Raw genomic sequence first — 19,038 nt, 5'->3', positions numbered from 1 at the left:
TGTATATGTATCATTAAGAAAATAAAACTGTTTTCATTAATGATTAAGCCTACTTCAAACTTAATATCACCTAGCCTAGGTAATTATTCTATATTTTAATGTGAGCAGTTAAAAATACTTTCAGAAATAATTGAAAACACCGACGAATTGATTTAATTTACTGTGTAGTGCTAGCATTATAGTCAACATATAATTACACAGACTATTAACAAAAAATATGATTATGAGTTGACTGTAGACAAATCATTGTTTACTCTATTACTCTTTTCATTGATTGTCAAAAAATAATGTCAAAATCAGATGTTTACAGCAATTAAATATCGCGATCTACTTGGTACTTGACATTATAGTGATTAAAGTTAAAAGCGCAGCGGTTGTAAAATATGATGTTTGTTTCATATTAAACACTGATTTTAATACATTAAAATCCACATTATCAAAGGATACGATAACAAATCTATTTAATAATGTATCGAAGGCTATTGTTATTTTTTCCTTGCTTATTTTTATTGCATTATGTGGCACCAGAGGAGAACCCTGTGTATGAATATGGACCAGATAATTTTAAGCAACAAATAGAAGAAATGGACGGAAACTTTATAATGTTCTATGCCCCATGGTTCGTATTTATATGAATAATTCGTAAATATGGGTTTAAAAATATTTTTTTTGTCAAAGTAATTTAATCTTATTTTCAGGTGTCGTCATTGCACAGATTTTCATCCTATTTGGTCAGAACTAGGAGAGCTTGTAAATGCAAATTCAAAGTTTGCAATTGCTCAAGTAGACTGTACAATACATTCAAAATTATGTCATGAAAATGATATTACAGGTAGGTATCTAATATATTTAGTCAAATTTAATTTAAGTCCATGAACAAAATTGGAAATTTACAGACCAATTAAATAAAATTTATAATTGAATAATATAACAGACAAACTAAATTTTGTCATGTCTATAGAATTTATTAGAAATTTTAGTATCAAATCTGTATTTTTAATTTCTTTTAGGATATCCTACACTATTATACTTCCACAAGAACTCATTTTCACCTGTAGAATACAAAGGTACCAGAGATCTGCCATCCTTGACTCTATTCCTGAGTGAAGTTTTTGCTATGAAATCAGAGGTATATACAGTACTTTAATTTTTATTTCTATTTTAAATACAGATTCGATTTTTGAAAAAAAAAAATAACAAATGCTATTTTACTATTGTTTAAGGGTGTAGAATCTGAAAAACCTTCATCGGAAGTCAAAATTTATAGCGGCATGGCATACTTAAATGACCACAATATTGAAAAATTCATATCCAAGGGGCAGCATTTTGTTATGTTTTATGCTCCATGGTGCAAAGCCTCTCAGGTATGCAAGTATGTAGCTATAATTACTTCCTTATTATTTTTTATCCCTCAATCCTTAAAAAATAATAATGAAACAACATTAAAAAAAGACACAATTTTAATTCAACGCTATATTTGCTTATTTATAGTCAAAATATACCTACTACATTTTGACAAGACACAATTTTTTTTTATTATCCTTATATTATTATTATCCCTATTTGGAAATATTTTACCCTACCTCACACTATATATAGTGATATACAATTTAATTCATATTATACAACTTTTTTATTTAAATAATTAAATAAAATAATATTATAATAGACAAATTTTATGATGTTACTTTGTAAAAAACAGCTTATATGAATTTAGTTAAAACATGAAAATACCTACTAATTTAAAGGCACTATAGTTAATTCCAAAGTAAATAATCTAGTGTTTTTTTTTTCTAAGCGTCTAGCACCTAAATGGGCCGAGTTAGCTGTGCATTTTGCACATAATGAATACATACAAATAGGACGTGTGAATTGCATGGACAATGAAATGACTTGTAAGAACTTTGACATCAAGCAATATCCTTTCTTACTCTGGATAGTCAATGGAAGAATAGTAAGTAATAATTACATTTTTGTCTTATTCCTATGGTCTTAAGTGCTTTTGATGACACATTAGCAATCTTCTTTCTTATTACAATTTCATACATAAATAAAGGTGTTCTACCTTGCAAATATGTCAAATTTTGAAATATTGTGACTCAAATTGGATGCTAATTAATATCATATTGTATATATGTTTTCTTTTTAATCAATGTGATTTAAAAAATTAAAGTTATCTTTTTATTTCAAAATCAGTGGTGAATAATTTTTAAAATATGATCTCCAGATGGGCCGAGCAGAGGAAGATACATTTGAGGAACTCAAGGCCTATGTAGAAAGGATGTTGCTGGCTGAAAATCATGATCCAGATAAGTTTATGAAGAAAAAGAAAGCTCTCCCTGTTGCCAGAATATCTGAAGAAACATTTGAAACATTTTTGGAGAAGGATTTAGTTTTCATTAATTACTTTGCACCTTGGTAAATATGCCTTCATCATATAAAATAAGCGCCGCAATAAAACATACCATTCTTCGTTTTTTATAGGCCATAAACATAAAGTTCAATAGAAAAGCATTTAATATTATCACTTTAAAAGTGATGTTATTTTAAAAATAAAGTAAATTGTGGAATTACTATTCATCCTAATATTATAAATACAAATGTGAGTTTATACCAATCATCTTGAAATTTTTCATACACATAGTCATGCAGGCAGAGCTATCTCAAGCTATGCTGGGGCCTTTGGACACCCATTTGGGGCCCTTTTGCTAGATATTTTTTGGTTTAATTTGGTAAATTGTTGGTTCGTCAGGGCCCTCTCAGCCCCCATGTGCCCTATGGTAAAGATGGTATTGCATGCAGGTACATAAAAGGCCCCTGTTCCCCATCAGACACGGGCGAAGCTGCGGGCTGAAACTAATATTAAATAAACTTTTATTATAAATATAATTTCAGGTGCGCCCATTGTATGCAGTTGAATCCTCTTTGGATAAAATTAGGTGAAAAATTTCAAAACGAAAGTCGTGTTTTAATCGCTGATATTGACTGCGTAAGGTCAAAAGCAATATGTGAAATGGAAAAGGTTAATATATAATATAGTAACTTTCTTAATAATTGTAGAAAGTAATTTCTTTTTTAATGAGGTATATGTTATAAATATCTGTTACCTATGTATTTTTTATAGATAAATGGACTACCAACATTGATTCTATATAAAAATAAAAAAGTGGTTAGTGTGGATCATGGAGGGCGGCCATTAGAAAGCCTTATAACATTGGTGAATGAACATCTTGAAGAATCAACAACTACCGCGACTCCAGAAGAAAACATGACACAAGAAGAGTTACCATCCAAAGATGAACTGTAAATTATGTTTAGGTAGAACAATAAAAAAAAAAATATTTAAAAAAAGCATGTATATAAAATTGTCAACAAACTGCCTTTCCTTTCATTTTACTGTTAATACTCAAAAAAAATTATGAAAAAATGACCTTACAAATAAGAAAACTGTCTAAATAGTGACTAGCTTGAACAGGTCTTATTGGGAGGGTCTAGTTTGCAATAGCTAATATTAATAGGAGTTGGACTACTTTCATTGATAAATAATATATGTATTTAATAATATATTTATTCAGTTCACATAAGCAAATTATACATATACTTAGTTAAAACAAAATATAGCTTATGGTGTAATAATTAACTTAAACATTATAGAGTAAATTCTAGTCTTCCTAGCTAAATTATAAGATTATATGATTTTAATATTATAATTTATTTTGTTTACTCTTAAACCTCAATAAAGATAAGGGGTGTTTAAAGAGTTACTAAAAACATCACATGATTAATGGTCAACCCTTATTAGATTATTCATTGGTGCAAGAAAATAGGATTTTATTTCAAATTGGAATAACTAAAACTTAATTTAGAAAAAAAATTGGTATTAATCATTTCAAAAAATTGATGCATATTTAATTTTATTAATATAATATTTCTAATAAACAAAATAAAACAAAGTAAATATTTCAATATTTTATTGAATAAATCAAAGAACACCTATACATTAAACCCCAGTGCATGTGACACAAACATTTAAAATTTCCTATATATAAAAGAAAAAAGTTTCCATAACTTGTGCAAACTATCAATAAAATGTGTACTGTATAAGACATCTTTACAGATACAAAATATAGAATATTCATTATATCTGTAGAAGACAATCATTAGGCAATATTTAAATATCCTCTGTTATTTACATTTTCAAACTAATATACTTTTATTACCCCTGTACTTACCTCATAACAAATGAAAGCTGTTCAAATTAGCTAAAAGAATCTTTTAACAAAATGATTCAATATAGTATTAAGATTTCCTATTACATGAGCAAGGATTATTTGATCCTTTGTTTTTCAACAGTCTGAGACTGAAAGAAATCTCCGTCAGCCATTGTGGCTTGCCTGTTGATCTGCTTATGTCTGTCCCTTGAGACAATTTCCTCTAACACTTCACCATCACCTTTTATTAACCTGGAAGGAAGACAGAACTGAGGCACAGTAATAGATCTTTTGATTATTATTTAAGCCTATATTAATATAAAAGATTAGATTTCATTATGTAAATTTAATTATATTACTACATTAAAAATTACTTTTAAGTTGACTTATGTATTTATTATAACAGTAAATATTAATGTCTTTAGCCAATTATTTCTTATTATAAATAAGTGACAAATGTATATTTTTTAGTTTGACTCGGACAATTGTACATCAAATTTTTAAAATAAGTTAAAAATAAAAAAATAGAATGATAGAATAACCTGTATCTGCCCGTTTCTTCATCTTGCACTCTTCTGACTATGCTCTGTCGTTTTTCCCATTCTTCTTTAGTCATAGGAGCCATAGCTTTAGACCTTTCCATTAGTTCTAAAAACAATATATGTGTCTAATAATGGTTGACTCTAATTTTACAAAAATAGTTGTTCATATATAGATTGTTAACGTTTTCATAAATCAAATTATATTTTGTCATAATATTAAAAGTAGAGACTATATTTGAGATAAATAATTTTAAAGACTTAAAGGATAACTTCGCAACTGTTTTGCAAATGTTACCCAAAGGAATATCAGCTGATGATTCTTCTATTTTGTGTTCACTTTCGATACTTTGACCTCTATCTTCCTGCTTCTTTTTTTTAAGTTTCTTTTTTTCTTCTTTAAGCTTCTTTTTTAGAATTCTTTCCGTTTTCTTTTGCTCTTTCTTTAATTTCTTTTTTAATTTACGTAGTTTTTTCTTTTCGCGACTTGAATCAGAACTGGTTGAACTTGAGGACGAGGAACGCCGGCGTTTTTTCGATTTTTCTTTTCCCATAATGTTAATGTAATGTTATTTTGATATAATAAAGTAAATTGAATTAGGGAAATATATTTTCAATTCAGAAGCCGAAAAAGTCAATGTCATTTGTCAAACTCAAAATTGATTACCACATTCTACAAAATTCAAAGACAAACAGCGATCAAACCTGCTAAAGATTTTTACTTTTAAACATACAAGTCAATCAATTTCTTATCTTTACTATAATTTATAAATTATTTTAACTAATTAAATTATTATATTATTTATTAACTAAGAGATTTATTTCTGTAGTACTGTAACTTATTTATTAATCCTTCAATAATATTATTCGATGTGCTTACGCTATCAGCTACTGCTCTGTTTGCCCATATTTTTCTAAATCACGCAATCGAATTTGATGCTATTTTCAGTTTGATTTAAAGTGTTATTTTATTATTTAAGATGGTATATATATAATATAATATGTTATATATAATACTGTCTTATTTAATTAAGCAATATAGAAAATATAGAATTGTAATTTCGCAGTAGGAAATTAAGAGAGAGTTATTGATAAAAAGTACTCTGTGTGCTATCCAAGACTATAATCTACCTTTGTGTCAAATTTAATTTTATTCCAGCCAGCCACTTAGGCATGATTAAATATTAAGTAACATACATCCATTTAATTTAACTTACGCATTTATAATATTAATAAAATTATATTTTGCGATTAAGTCATTGAAAAAAAAACAATTTTAGGTTCATCAACTTAATAAAGTACTGAATAAAGTCTTAAAATATTTACAGAAAATTACTAATTCCAATATAGTATTATGTATGTTTATAGATAAGTCACAAATAAAATTATACATATAACATAATAAGTATAGGTATAGGTTTAAGAAATGGAGAAAAACTCAATATTAATATTAATACGGAGATCGTTTGCTTTAAAAATAATATACTTTTTACAATTTATAATTTTAGTTCAGGTGACTGATATGGTATATTGAATGAGTTTAAAAATTGAGTTTAAAAGCTCATAAGTGCGAACTCTATCCAAGTAGTGTAGATTGTATCATAATAAAACAATTTTGTACACAAATTTTTGTACAAACAATACAACAATTTTGTACATATTTCATTATTTCGAAAATATCATGATAAATATTTTGACATATTTTTAATGGTAAAAAAAAGATTTCGGTCGGGACATATAGCTAGTGTATGTATATTGTGTATTCGTTTAAAAGTCTGGTGGACATAATAGTAAGACCGCTTCTATGCATAGCTATCTCGTAACTTCGCATTGAGCGGCGGGTGACACAGTATGGGAGTCCCTATGAATAATTGACGGAGGAAACGCGCAAGCGCGGTACCCACCTTACAGACGGCTCGGAACATTCTATGCAATTCCAATTAACGCGAATAATCTGTATTAAACCGTTGTAAGCTTATAGTTATTTATTTACTTTAATATTAGTATTTTGTCGCAATAAATACATTAAACTATGACTGTGTTATAAAATATCAGTGAGGTATAGAGTGAAGTGCTTAAAATGCAAGCCGGGGTGCCGGATAGCGCTGCGGTCTCGGAAGCCCCCAGCAGTGGCAGTGAGGAGTCCGATTGCGAACCGGGCCCCGAAGCCGATGCAGACGCCGCACTCACAGAGGAGTGGGCGAGAGAACTCTTAGTAGGCGCGGGCGTGGTCGCCCCACAAGAGGTATTTTTTTTAAATTAAAATGACCTACTTGGCAATATAACATATAATAAACAATTTAATTTTCTTAAGTTAAATGTAAATAATAGGAACTTTTTTAAATTTCAAAATAAAAAGTCTATTTGAATTGCTCATACCACTTGCATGAAATAACAATTCTTATTTATTGTAGATTCGAGTAGAATCTAGAGCTGGTGTTGCCGGAGCACTCAGTAGAGTGCTTGCCGTGACCGTCCGTTATGAAAGCAGCGGAGATCGCAGAGCGATGCCTCTTGTGGTCAAATTGCCTCCAAGAGACCCTTTCGGGCGATTGTTCGTGGCAGAGGCTCAATTCGATACCAGGGAAATCTTGTTCTATACAGAACTGGCTCCAGCGCTCAATAGATTAGCAGAAGAAGCCTTAGGACCAGGCGAAGGGCTTCCTGTGCCAAGATGTATTAAAGCTAGGTTACCAGGTACTAAAAATATTTAAATATAAAAAGTAATATTAGTTAGTAGGTTTAGTATAAAAACAATCTCGTATTCCCAAGGAGCATTATTGAAAAATTTCCATTTGAACAAAATTAGCCAAAATGGCAAATTACTCGAAAACCTTGTAATTTTCATCGCTATGTAGGTATGTATACGTATTTTAATGAGCAGTGTTGATAACTAAATAAATTATTTAAATTTGTTTAGATATAATAATGTGTGTAAGTGATATTTGATGCTTTATCCTTAAACAAAGGTGCCATACGAGAACAACAAACGAAAACAAAATAATTATTTCGCGTCGAGTAGTAATATTTTTGACTGCAATTGCGATTCGTCATGCTTTCTGGGATAAAAATATTTTTGCCGTCATGATGCCATAGGATATTAATAACCACCACATTAATACATAAAGATGCGTCCACAATTTAATATCGCTATAAAATAATAAAATTGAAATAAAAATACATTTATTAATATAAGTATTAATAACATTAAGTGCTTAGGTATATACAAATATGAATTAAAAAGTTACTGTATAAATCTTGACCGTGTGGAATGGTGGCAAGAATGCTAGCAGCATTTCCCCGTTGTATCGCAATTCCGATCCTCTTCACCAGTAGAGGTAATAAGGCTAGGTGTTATAATTTTGTTGAAGCTTTTTGCACCACTACTCCAAGGGTCAAGTTTTTCGACAGAAATAGGACAAATTGAAATTAATTTGTATTTTCCTAAATATCTTTTTTTTTATAGGTAATTTAATGAAACAGTTTTTCATCGTTTCGATCTTTATATGATACAATAAAATTACGATTCCAATATTTTTTTATATCATTCATATTGTATGGTATGATAATATAAACGTTATAAAAATATATACCTAGTTAATATTTTCTTGCTAAGCGCACTTCTCATTTTCTTTTTTAATCATTTACACGCTTTCGAAGCCGGGGCGGGTCACTAGTTAAACTATAATTTGTCATACATGATTGCAGTATACCTAAAAGCTTATCTACTGATTTAGTTATTCATAAATCATACCATTTAAATTCTCTGTCGGAGTTGTCATTATGTTTTGCTCGTACGTTTTTACGTATTTCGCATACTAAAAATTACGTGACTACGATACCAGACGGAAATTTGTCTGACAAATCCGCTCGACTATCGTTAATTCTCTTGTTTTAATGTAATCGCTTTGATGGTGTTCTTTTTGATCACTCAGTATAACTTAACTTTGTTTTATTTTTAGCATAAGTAATTACTACAAAATTATTTGTTATTTTATATATTTTGTAATATTAGATATATGTATTCTGTTATAATTGACAGATGAAATTGGCGGAGATAGCGAGCTTGTTTTAGAAGATGTAACGGCTGAGGGTTTCGAATCAGCGGATTTTGCGGAAGGCCTCACCGTAGAAAAAGCTAGAGCAGCACTTCATGCAGCGGCACGACTCCATGCTCTTTCTCTTGCTTTGCGAGATAGAGAAGGTCCTTTGGATCAAAGATTTGATTTTTTATTTCCATGCGAGCGAGCTGCAGCTGGCTATCTTCGGTTAGTTAGACGAGGATTACCCCAGCTTGAAGCGTTTCTTAGAGGTCGTACAGACTGCACTGAAGAAGCCGCTGCAGTGTCAGCCCTCAGTGCGCGCGCGCCTTCACTTCTCGAGACTCTGCTTCGACCAGCTGAACCTGCATCCCTCGCTCACGCAGATTTCTGGAGTGGCAATCTCCTCTTCAGAGAAAGAGAAGGAGTAAGCGAATGCATTGCACTCGATTGGCAGATGGTATCATTAGGACGACCGATGGATGACGTGGCATTATTGCTTCTCTCTTCTCTCACACCGGAAATGAGAAGAGCAGCTGGCGAGTCCTTAATAGAAGATTACGGTAATCGTCTAGAAGCTGAATGTGCAAGATTAGGGACGGCTTCGTCAGGTACTATTGTTAGGCGCAGCCTGAAACCGGATTGGCCCAGAGCGGCGTTACGCGCACTTTTACTGTGTGCGGGCAGTGTGGACGTAGCTCTCGGGGAACCAAGAGCGGAGAGAAGACTGCTAGAAGCAGTTCGCGATCTTCACGCGCAAGGTATACTTGCCCTAAAAGCTGACTCTGATGCGTGAGATTTTGTAAAACGACAACGAGTGCCAAGAAAATATTACGTATTCGAAGTTACGATCACAGATTAAGTCCAGTTTCATAGCGTCTAGACCTTTATTTCGGTATAAGCACAAAATAATGTTTACGTATATGTGTATTATTATTTATATTATTTGTGTAGTAACAACGATTGTTTAATGGAGACGTTTCTTAGCCTAGCCTAGCCTAGCCGTGAAACGATGCCTAAAGAAAGACTGAATTTACTTAATTAAATCATGTCTAAAACATACTAAAGTGTGGTAATTATTGTGACTATTGCTCATCGTATCAAATCAAAACGAACATTGATTTCGGTCTATTGACTATTATTTAAATGAAAATAAATTATTATTGGTACTTACATATGCTGTTTTATTTTAAATATATTATTAAACGATGACTTAAATTATACACAAATTAATTTAAAAAAAGAACAAAATTAAAATATTCATCACCAAAGTAAAGAGATTGCTTTTCCTTACCAATTTATAATTGTAAAAGAAAATAATGTTAATTCTATTGGATTGACGATTTAACTTTACAAGGTTATTTTAATAATTATTAATGATAAATATTATTATTATAGGGCTGAGGCCCCCTTTACTTTATAAGAAGAAGGCTTAAAACTTGTTCCACCACGCTGCTTCAATGAGGGTAGGTAGTTTCATATGTTAAAGATTATTATCAATGGAAGTAGAAAAAACATAAACAACCCTTAGATTTACGTATTTCATCCGATTGCTAATAACTCAGGTATATTGTGCACTACTAGGAGTTTATGGTCAATATATTTTTATTTATAATTTTAAATCTAAAATTTCGATAATAGTTTCGTCGACGTTCAAAACGCAAAACCATATTGAATATCATAGATTAAGCAAGCTCTTGAACCAATGATATCGCGTCCATTTTTTGTCTAATGGTGTTTATTTAGCTTTTATCCTTTTATGGTTGGAATAGAGTATACTCATGGTAAGGCTTAGTGCAGTACCGTCTGGGTCGTTACCACCAAATCATCACATATTCTACAGTCAAACAGCAATACTTGTATTGGTATGTTCTGGTTTGAAGGATGTGTGAGCTAGTGTAACTACAGGCACAAGAGAGATAATCTCTTAGCTCCCAAGGTTGGTATGATGTGCTTATTTATTACAATGCAATGTCTATGAGCGGCGGTGAACACTTACCATCGGTTGACCTATTCACCCATCCGCCTACCTATTACATAAAAACCTAATTAAGTTTTCCTTTACCACACGAGATAAATTACAAACACGGATGTGTTATTATTTTCATTTAGAGCCAATGACTTGGAAGCTAAGGCTATTCTATGTAATTTATATTATTAAAATGATTATAAAAATTCAGAATTTGAACATGCAGACATCGATTGCTATTGATGTATTCTAAATATTGTGACATCTTGGCTCGAATGGAAATGACATGCACTTATTACTATAATATTTATTATCGGATACAATATGAAATGGCTGTATGATCACATTCTATTGTTTACTAAGATTGAAGAAAAAAAAAGTTAACAGTGTCAAAAATGTGTCAAACAACTTAAATGTCTAGATTTAATTTGACCTTCGCCGAATTTTAACATAATATGTTGAAATGATTATTTTGAAGTCATATTAAGTATATAAGTTGAATTTATGCGGTGCAGTGATGGCTCAACCGAGTCAAGTAAACCTCGATATAGACGATGAGGCGATAGCAGAGAGTAGTACTCGTAATAATGTTATACATAGAATGGACTCGGTTACCAGGCCATTGGCTCCAAATAGAAATAATTTAGGTCTAGGAGATCGACTGAACAGTGTGTTTAGGGAAATTAGACCCCTGGTAGAACATGCCAGAATGGTGAGTCCCGCATTTGTTATGTTTTATTATTATGACGCAACGCAGTTCCGTAATAGGCTGCGCCGTTTACACGTTATATTGAATACATTTAAAATCGTTTGAGTGAAATTAATTGTTAAATTAAAGTTAATTAAAATAAAATTTAGAAAAAGAACATAAGTATATTCTTTGTACGTATGACTGAGATGATAAGGTAAATGCTTTAGCAATATTAGTCATATTTGTTTTTATGATGGATTTATTGTCATTTTGTGATACTCTAGACGTAGATAAGATTCAATATAGTTTTGCTATTAGAAATATAACTGAAATTTTAAGGGATGTACCCTAGATTTATTTATCATTTAATTATCAGAATCTCAAAAACTTTAATGATTTAAAAAAGAATTGTACTTATATTTATGTCATTATAAATATTTTTTCATCAAGTAAAATATATCTTATTTTGAAAGTATTAATATATATTTAGCTATAATTGTTCATAATTTTAAATGGAAAATTTACTTTTACAAATCAAAAGTTATTATATTTTATTTTAGGGCAATAATGCTAGATTGTCACTTCCTACATGGCTACCAAGGAATCCTCCCGGAACACACCAGCCTGGCGAAGGACCTCAACGACCACAAAGTTCCATAGCACATGTGAATTTAGGCCCCGGAGCTCAAACTTATATTGTAACTGAAAGAGGAACACCAGTTATACAAAGGAGTATTAGTCATGGCATGAGTAATAGTCCATCGAATGAATCTAACATTTCTGAGCAGGCACCAGAACATGTTGACATAAATGTCTCTGTAAATCCGTCGAATAATAATAATATTAATGACAATGCAGATAACGATAGTCAGAGCGAAGATGGAACACAACAGGTGAAGTGACACTACTTTACGATTGTATTGTAATTGTTTATGACAATAATTATAAGATTTATCTCACAATAATACTGGCAACAAATGGCGCACACACAATACAACTTTATTATATAATATAATCTCTTAATACAAACATATCCTATTTCATGGAAATTACTCACAAAGTAATAAATGCTACTTTGTGGCTTGCAATATTTTATTTTTAAAGAGTCTCATGAACAATGTTTGCTTGTTGAATTCCTTGGCCAATTGTCCCAACTCCAACCACAATCTTACCATTTAAAAATTCAGGGTAAACAAGAATATTTCTTATAACTCATGTTGTGGTTAGGTACTATACTTCGTAGCAAAGGGATGTTAAGGAGCTCCATAACTGAAATTATGCACTATCTGAAATGGATATCGAATTGAAACTGCAAACGGATAGTCCTAGATAATTTAATATCCATAACCATATCTAAAACCAGTAAAATATTATTCACATATTGTCATTGTGCCTGCAAAAGTTGCTGTGTTTTTTTTTATATTTAGATTTTTATGCTGTTTTAATTGTTATTTCAATTTTAAAACTTTTAAATTATTGAAGTTATCATATTGAAATAATGATTAAAACTGCATAACAATCTAAAAATAAGAAAAAAACAATAGCAACTTTTGCAGGCGCAACGAAGATATACTAACATAACATTCCTGGTTGAAAATAAAAAAAAGATATCGAAAATATAATAACCATTGATGTATTTATTTATTATTTTCATGTTTAGTGCTTATTTGAATTTCTCTTACAGGTGGTGGATATTCGGGCGACATTAAATCTGTTGTTACGCTATGCTCCGTTCTATTTCATATTATTCATAAAATATATGTATGACAGCAGAGAGGGTATATTCACATTCTTTGTTTTGTTCTGCACATTCTCACACAGTAACAGTATTGTCAGGAGGTAAGTTGTTTTGAAAAAATATTTACTATAGTTAAGCTTTTTTTCTAATGATTTTCTTTAGAAAAAAGTAGACATATTTAGTCCTAGGATTGCCTATTGAGGAGCATTGGCTCCTCCTGTATTTTCCTGCAACTTCAAATATGTTATCAGCTCATCTTCTTCATTGTCCCGTTTCCCAATGGTCCCTCTCATTTAGTCACATAAAAACATATATTTTTTACAATATTGTGTCATATATTGTTTATATTAATATCTTACATGAACAGTCACTGTCAGTTCAATATTTTTCATAATATGACTACTGCACAGCAGTTTTTTTTTTTTGTAATTTTAGTGAAAAGCAAAGAAAAATATTCTTCATTTTAAGTAGTTTCACTGATTAGGTAGATAACTAAATTTGTAGTTTATAAGTAAACTTAACGAATAATTAACTAGTTTATTGTGATTTTGTATATGAAATATTTTTTTCAGAGAAAATGGCAAACAGATGAATCGCAGTATACTAGCGTTGTTTAGTGAATTAATTCTTGCATCCAGTTGCATTTTCATCGTTCACTTTCTGTTTGGTCACGGGAAACTTTTGCCGAATGTGATAATGTTTCCGGGATATACGGAGCCAATCGATGTATGGGAGCTATTGTGGCTGGTTGTGCTCACCGATCTCATAGTGAAGATCATCACCGTTAACATTAAAATTGTGATCACAATGATGCCAGCTTTCATTTTGCCATTCCAGAAGAGGGTAAGTTTGTTTTAGGAATTAAATTATATATTATTATTAATAACCGTTTCCTTGATACTCTAAATCCACTCTCAGATATTCTACCACCAAACAGTAAAACGAACTGTTGTGTTACGGTTTGAAGGGTGAGTAACCCAGTGTAAATACAGGTACAAGGGACGTAATATTTTATCTTCCAAGGTTGGTGGCGCATTGTTGATGGTAGGAATGGTTAATATATCTTGTCAGTGTCTATGGGCGGTGTTGACCACTTACCATCAGGTGGCCCATTTGCCCGTCCGCCTAACTACTTGCTATATTAAAAAAGTATATATTTGAGATTTAAAATTAACATTATAGCAAAAATTGTAATACTTAAAATTATTATATTCTTATATGACCTGTTCTTCGTCATGTTCAATTCATCATGTAACATGACTGTACATAATTTTCAGGGAAAGGTGTACCTGTTCACGGAGGCCGTGTCACAGTTGTACCGCTCACTAATAACAATTCAACCGTGGATTTTCTACCTGATGCAATCCTACGAGGGTTCAGAGAAGATGGTCGGCATGTTCCTCACGTCCGTGTACGGGATCGCGAAGGTCGTGGAGATACTGGTTCGGCTGCAATTGTTTAAAAATGCTACGTGGACTCTGTTGCAGAGTGTTGTGAGTGATTTTATTGTTATTATGTATAGGAGGTCGAGGAAAGCAATGATTTTTTTTAAATAATTAATAGTAACAACGATGCAGGACGTATATGATAATTGGCCATATTAACATTACTGATGTTCTGTAAGACTGGTCAGTGTATCTATTCTCAAGACCAACTGCGTTCTGTTGGGTACGAACGATTGCGCAAACAGATTCCCTTTTGTACCCCTCAATCTCATAATCGGATGCGATTTCGGTGCAAAAGTTTTAAGTGGTTTCCGAAGTTCAGGAAAACATTGACTACTCCCGCACTCATTGCTGGCTTTGTTCTGACCCCGACATATAAACTCGGGACTTCAGGATGACCGAACAACGAAGTAATCAGTCAGTATTTATATTAAAATATATAAAATGTAAAATAATCAACCGTCTTTGTTTACGGTATCAGACTTCAATTACAATTATGATTGACACACAATGTCCATTGCGACGTCAAAGTATTTCGTATTGTATTGTTGCACTTTAGACGACTGTCTCTGTTACAAACGTTACGATTACCTTGCCTTTTTATATTTAGTCAAATACGTTTATAGTTTGGTAAATAAAAGAAAAAAAGCTATAAAAAACTGAAATAGTTTAATTTATTGCTAAAAATAGGCCACAATTATATCAGTCATTGTAAACGACGGATGATGTCTATGTAATATATTTATTCTCAATATTATCATGCACGATCTGCTACATGCACATCCAACGCAGGGCTGAAATAAGTCCGAGAAATTTAACCATAATATATAAAAGGCCATGTTATATGTTCGAGAGTGCGTAAAATAGAGGCGATAACGTTCGACCGGCCCCCAGAACCTGGGCACGAAGCCGACGTGCGAGCAGCTGGTGTCGGCGGGCGACGCGTGCCCCATCTGCCACGACGACTACAGCACGCCGGTGCGGCTGGGCTGCTCGCACATCTTCTGCGAGCTGTGCATCGCGGCGTGGCTGGACCGCGAGCACACGTGCCCGCTGTGCCGCGCCAAGGTCGCCGACGAGCCCACGTGGCGCGACGGCTCCACCACCTACGACTTCCAGCTCTACTAGCTCGCTGCCGCCCCACCGCGCTCGCACCTCTCACCTCTCACTGTTTTCATTCGAGTCCTCCCACGTTTACCCGTGCACGTTATTTTTAGTATCTATATCTTTAAAATCGCCCTCGGAAGACATGCGGCACCCACGATTTCGAACATTATCATCTACGATAAATCGGATTGTTATAGTACTATGTTAACTAACTGGATAGAATGAAAGCACATACTTTATTACCATTATCGGATGTATCAGATCCACAAAATTATAGGCCACTCCTCGAGTAGAAATCTTAGGCAAAAAAATACAAGTCGATTTACGCGTTTAAAGATAAGTGAGACGATTCCAGCATATAAGACATTCCTAAGAAACGATTTGGCCAATGAAGGTCACGCGGATTAACCAATCAGTACAAAAGAGTAATTTCCTTTATGAGTTCGTTTCGTGGAATTGACTTTAGATGTAATATCTTACAAGATTTTTAAAGCACCTTTGTATCTCAACTAACTCTAAATAAAATTAATGAAATATCATTCAGTTCATATACGCGCAGGCAGGCAGGCGGTACTCCGCCATTAGCCCTTTAGCTTTATAAAACAAGATTGCCTTCAATTTCTCATGGTTGACCATCAAATAGGAACCATTGCCTTAGTCTTCAAGACTATTATTTATATCTTAATCATTTTATCCAGAAATTAACTTGTTAATTTTATTGTGAAACAGGAAACTAGTGCCCTTTCTCTCAGTTTAACTTAATTTTTTTAACATGCCGCGTTCGACGTTTCACTGGTTTTTGTTTTGTTTTTAGCGAATATTAAGATAACTGGTACTAAGATTGAAATAATATTCATTATTATATTTTTAGTAATTTCTTATGCACTAGATATATCCTGCTAATTTAATCTATTAAAGTATACTATAAATAGTTGACAGGGAAATCTTCTGTGCTAGTACACTAAAAATAAATTAAAATTATTGAAATAATATAAAATACGTAAATAATTCTATATTAATGCGATAAGCTTTACAAGTTTACAAAAACGGTGATTGATTTCTAGATGGAACTTTAAAAAAATTAAAATATTTTCAAAAACATAAATACTGTCCACAAATGATGTATTAAAAAAATTTATCACAATTAGTCAAAATGTCATCTCAGTCAAGGTGGATAACCTTAAGTACTAAATGTTCATATAGAATGCAATTTTGAAAATAAAATGGTGGGTATTTAACTGCAAAGTTAATTATAGTCTTATGTATTATATATTTACAATATATCCAATTTAGACTTGGAAGTATTATCAAAGGCGATATATGTATTCTGTTTTTAAGCCTGACTTCGAATAGCCTTAATTTCTTCATTCATCTGGATATTAATGTTACTTATCAATTCAATTAATTTTGACATAAATTCAAACGACCTCAAAGTGCGTGATGTCATTGGATATTTTATAAGGCGACAGTAACTGTAATTTTTAAGTCTACAAATTGAATTACTTCAGTGTTTTATCAATATTATATTAAGTATGCTACGGGCCTAATATATATAGAGGTTATAAATATTCATTCCTTCTTGCTCTCTTTAGTAGGGAACTTAATTCCTATCCTTTCCTAATTGTATTTAATATATAAAATTTTATTTATATAAAGTTTACAATACAAATTATTAATTATATATTATTTCATAAAAATTAAAGGGAATAAGTAGTTCCTTCAAAATTTGCACAGATAATAAATTTGTGTATGTATTTAAAAGAAAAAATATAAAATTCTGGTGCAATTTGAACGATAAAAACTTTCCAATGTTGTTTACTTTCCACTTCACTGGAATTTTTTCTGGCATATGCGCCTGACGATGTAAGTAACAAAAACATATATTCCAATATTTTATTTATTATATTAATTTATATATAAATGTACAGTTTTTGTACATATGTAAATAATAGATATAATTGTTCCTTAATATAAGAAAAATATGATATAGATTAATGTTGAATATTGCTGTTACTTGAATTATAATTATATAATCAAAGTGTATTAAAATCAATAAAACCCTAATTATTGTAACAGCTGATTTCTCCGTGTATAGAATTAGTTTTATTCAAATTATTACTATAATTTTCTATGAGGATTCGATTTGGAACTGGCTTGTGTAAGTTGAGTTTTTTAATAATTCTTAAAAGGTCACTATTCGATTTTTGAAATAATTGTGAAATTTACAATTATTATTATTTTTATTATTATTTGTACATAATTATTATACAACTATGTTTGTAATTTTTTTTCCTCAAATATGATGGTTTAATTTATGGTAGTTTTTTGTGCCAAAGGTCAAAATTACATATATAATTGTAATATACATTTCTTTCTTTCTTTACAAGTAAAATCTTTAAATAATTGTAACATTTAATTTTATATTACATATGAATCCTTATTGAAAATTGTATGTAGTAAATAGTGCATTTAAGAGTTTGCTGCCAAAAACAAATGATTTATAAAACTATAGATAACAAATTATGCGATTGTGTATGGTTTAAGAGCCTTGTGAACCAGAGATCTACAAACTTTGTTTACGTGATATATTTTTTTTATTTTTTAAAATCGGCATTCTTTTTAATAAAATTTTTTTATTATCTTTTTTTATTGTCTAATTTTTACGAAATCACATACAAATAAATGCTTATATATACTTACGATACATATATTTTTTAGTGGATAAAACCTTCGCTAGAATAATAGGATGTTTATCCATTTTTATTTTAGTAATATTATAATTGTCTGTGCGGATAGAATATCTCAAAAAAAAAATTGCAATCAGTTGACGAATGTTTGAATATCTCTGGTTTATATGAAAATGCTTTAATGTGAGTTTTGAATTAATAATACCTTATATAACCGAACTACGGAATATAATCCTCTTAAAGTTATTATAGATTATGAAAGTATGCAATAAATAATTCCCAGAAGTGCAAGGTAACGTTTATGTATTTTATAAGCATAATGTGATAAAGTAATAAATCAGACAAGTGATATTTAAATAAATATCGTTTTTTTTTACGAATTTTATTTCATTACGCCACATGTAAACAGAAAGAGCTAGATTAATTTACTTTAAAAAGTTATAAATATCCATAATCATTAAATTAAAATTAAATTTATTTATTGAATTCAAAATATAATTGATAATGTGATTTATTATGTTTGTAAAAAAGACTCAAAAAGTCGTGAGATGATAAGAACTAGGTACAAGCATAAGCTTGATATTGCTATAACCTGTCTACAGGATTAGACT

General features: G+C 31.1%; 4 protein-coding genes across 5 annotated transcripts; 3 read left to right on the top strand and 1 right to left on the bottom strand.

Annotated features, from left to right (window-relative positions):
- Positions 1–297: 297 nt before the first annotated feature.
- On the top strand, positions 298–3,542 carry LOC125067217 (thioredoxin domain-containing protein 5 homolog). The gene is made up of 8 exons (XM_047675679.1): positions 298–619; positions 699–832; positions 1,011–1,129; positions 1,224–1,364; positions 1,799–1,954; positions 2,228–2,418; positions 2,896–3,022; positions 3,125–3,542. Exons 1-8 carry the CDS (start codon positions 468–470, stop codon positions 3,305–3,307), a joined length of 1,203 nt encoding a protein of 400 aa, XP_047531635.1. The 5' UTR covers positions 298–467; the 3' UTR covers positions 3,308–3,542.
- Positions 3,543–3,996: 454 nt separating this feature from the next.
- On the bottom strand, positions 3,997–5,376 carry LOC125067316 (ADP-ribosylation factor-like protein 6-interacting protein 4). Its single transcript, XM_047675851.1, has 3 exons — positions 5,049–5,376; positions 4,754–4,859; positions 3,997–4,463 (listed from the first exon to the last, which is right to left on the bottom strand). Exons 1-3 carry the CDS (start codon positions 5,302–5,304, stop codon positions 4,328–4,330), a joined length of 498 nt encoding a protein of 165 aa, XP_047531807.1. The 5' UTR covers positions 5,305–5,376; the 3' UTR covers positions 3,997–4,327.
- Positions 5,377–6,550: 1,174 nt separating this feature from the next.
- Positions 6,551–9,965, top strand: LOC125067242. The gene is made up of 3 exons (XM_047675720.1): positions 6,551–6,995; positions 7,165–7,447; positions 8,793–9,965. Exons 1-3 carry the CDS (start codon positions 6,831–6,833, stop codon positions 9,584–9,586), a joined length of 1,242 nt encoding a protein of 413 aa, XP_047531676.1. The 5' UTR covers positions 6,551–6,830; the 3' UTR covers positions 9,587–9,965.
- Positions 9,966–11,175: 1,210 nt separating this feature from the next.
- On the top strand, positions 11,176–18,762 carry LOC125067359 (RING finger and transmembrane domain-containing protein 2). 2 transcript variants are annotated; one of them, XM_047675912.1, is made up of 7 exons: positions 11,176–11,471; positions 12,011–12,343; positions 13,135–13,289; positions 13,761–14,031; positions 14,466–14,681; positions 15,528–15,787; positions 15,826–18,762. In XM_047675912.1, the coding sequence occupies exons 1-6, from the start codon at positions 11,277–11,279 to the stop codon at positions 15,759–15,761; spliced, it is 1,404 nt and encodes a 467-aa protein (XP_047531868.1). In that variant the 5' UTR covers positions 11,176–11,276; the 3' UTR covers positions 15,762–15,787; positions 15,826–18,762. The 2 variants fall into 2 exon arrangements, with proteins under 2 accessions (XP_047531868.1, XP_047531867.1); XM_047675911.1 differs by having other exon boundaries at positions 15,528–18,762.
- Positions 18,763–19,038: the final 276 nt, after the last annotated feature.

This window comes from Vanessa atalanta, chromosome 11 (genome assembly GCF_905147765.1).
Source record: "Vanessa atalanta chromosome 11, ilVanAtal1.2, whole genome shotgun sequence".
Taxonomy (NCBI): domain Eukaryota; kingdom Metazoa; phylum Arthropoda; class Insecta; order Lepidoptera; family Nymphalidae; genus Vanessa; species Vanessa atalanta.
This window is presented reverse-complemented; position numbering and strand designations above follow the sequence as displayed.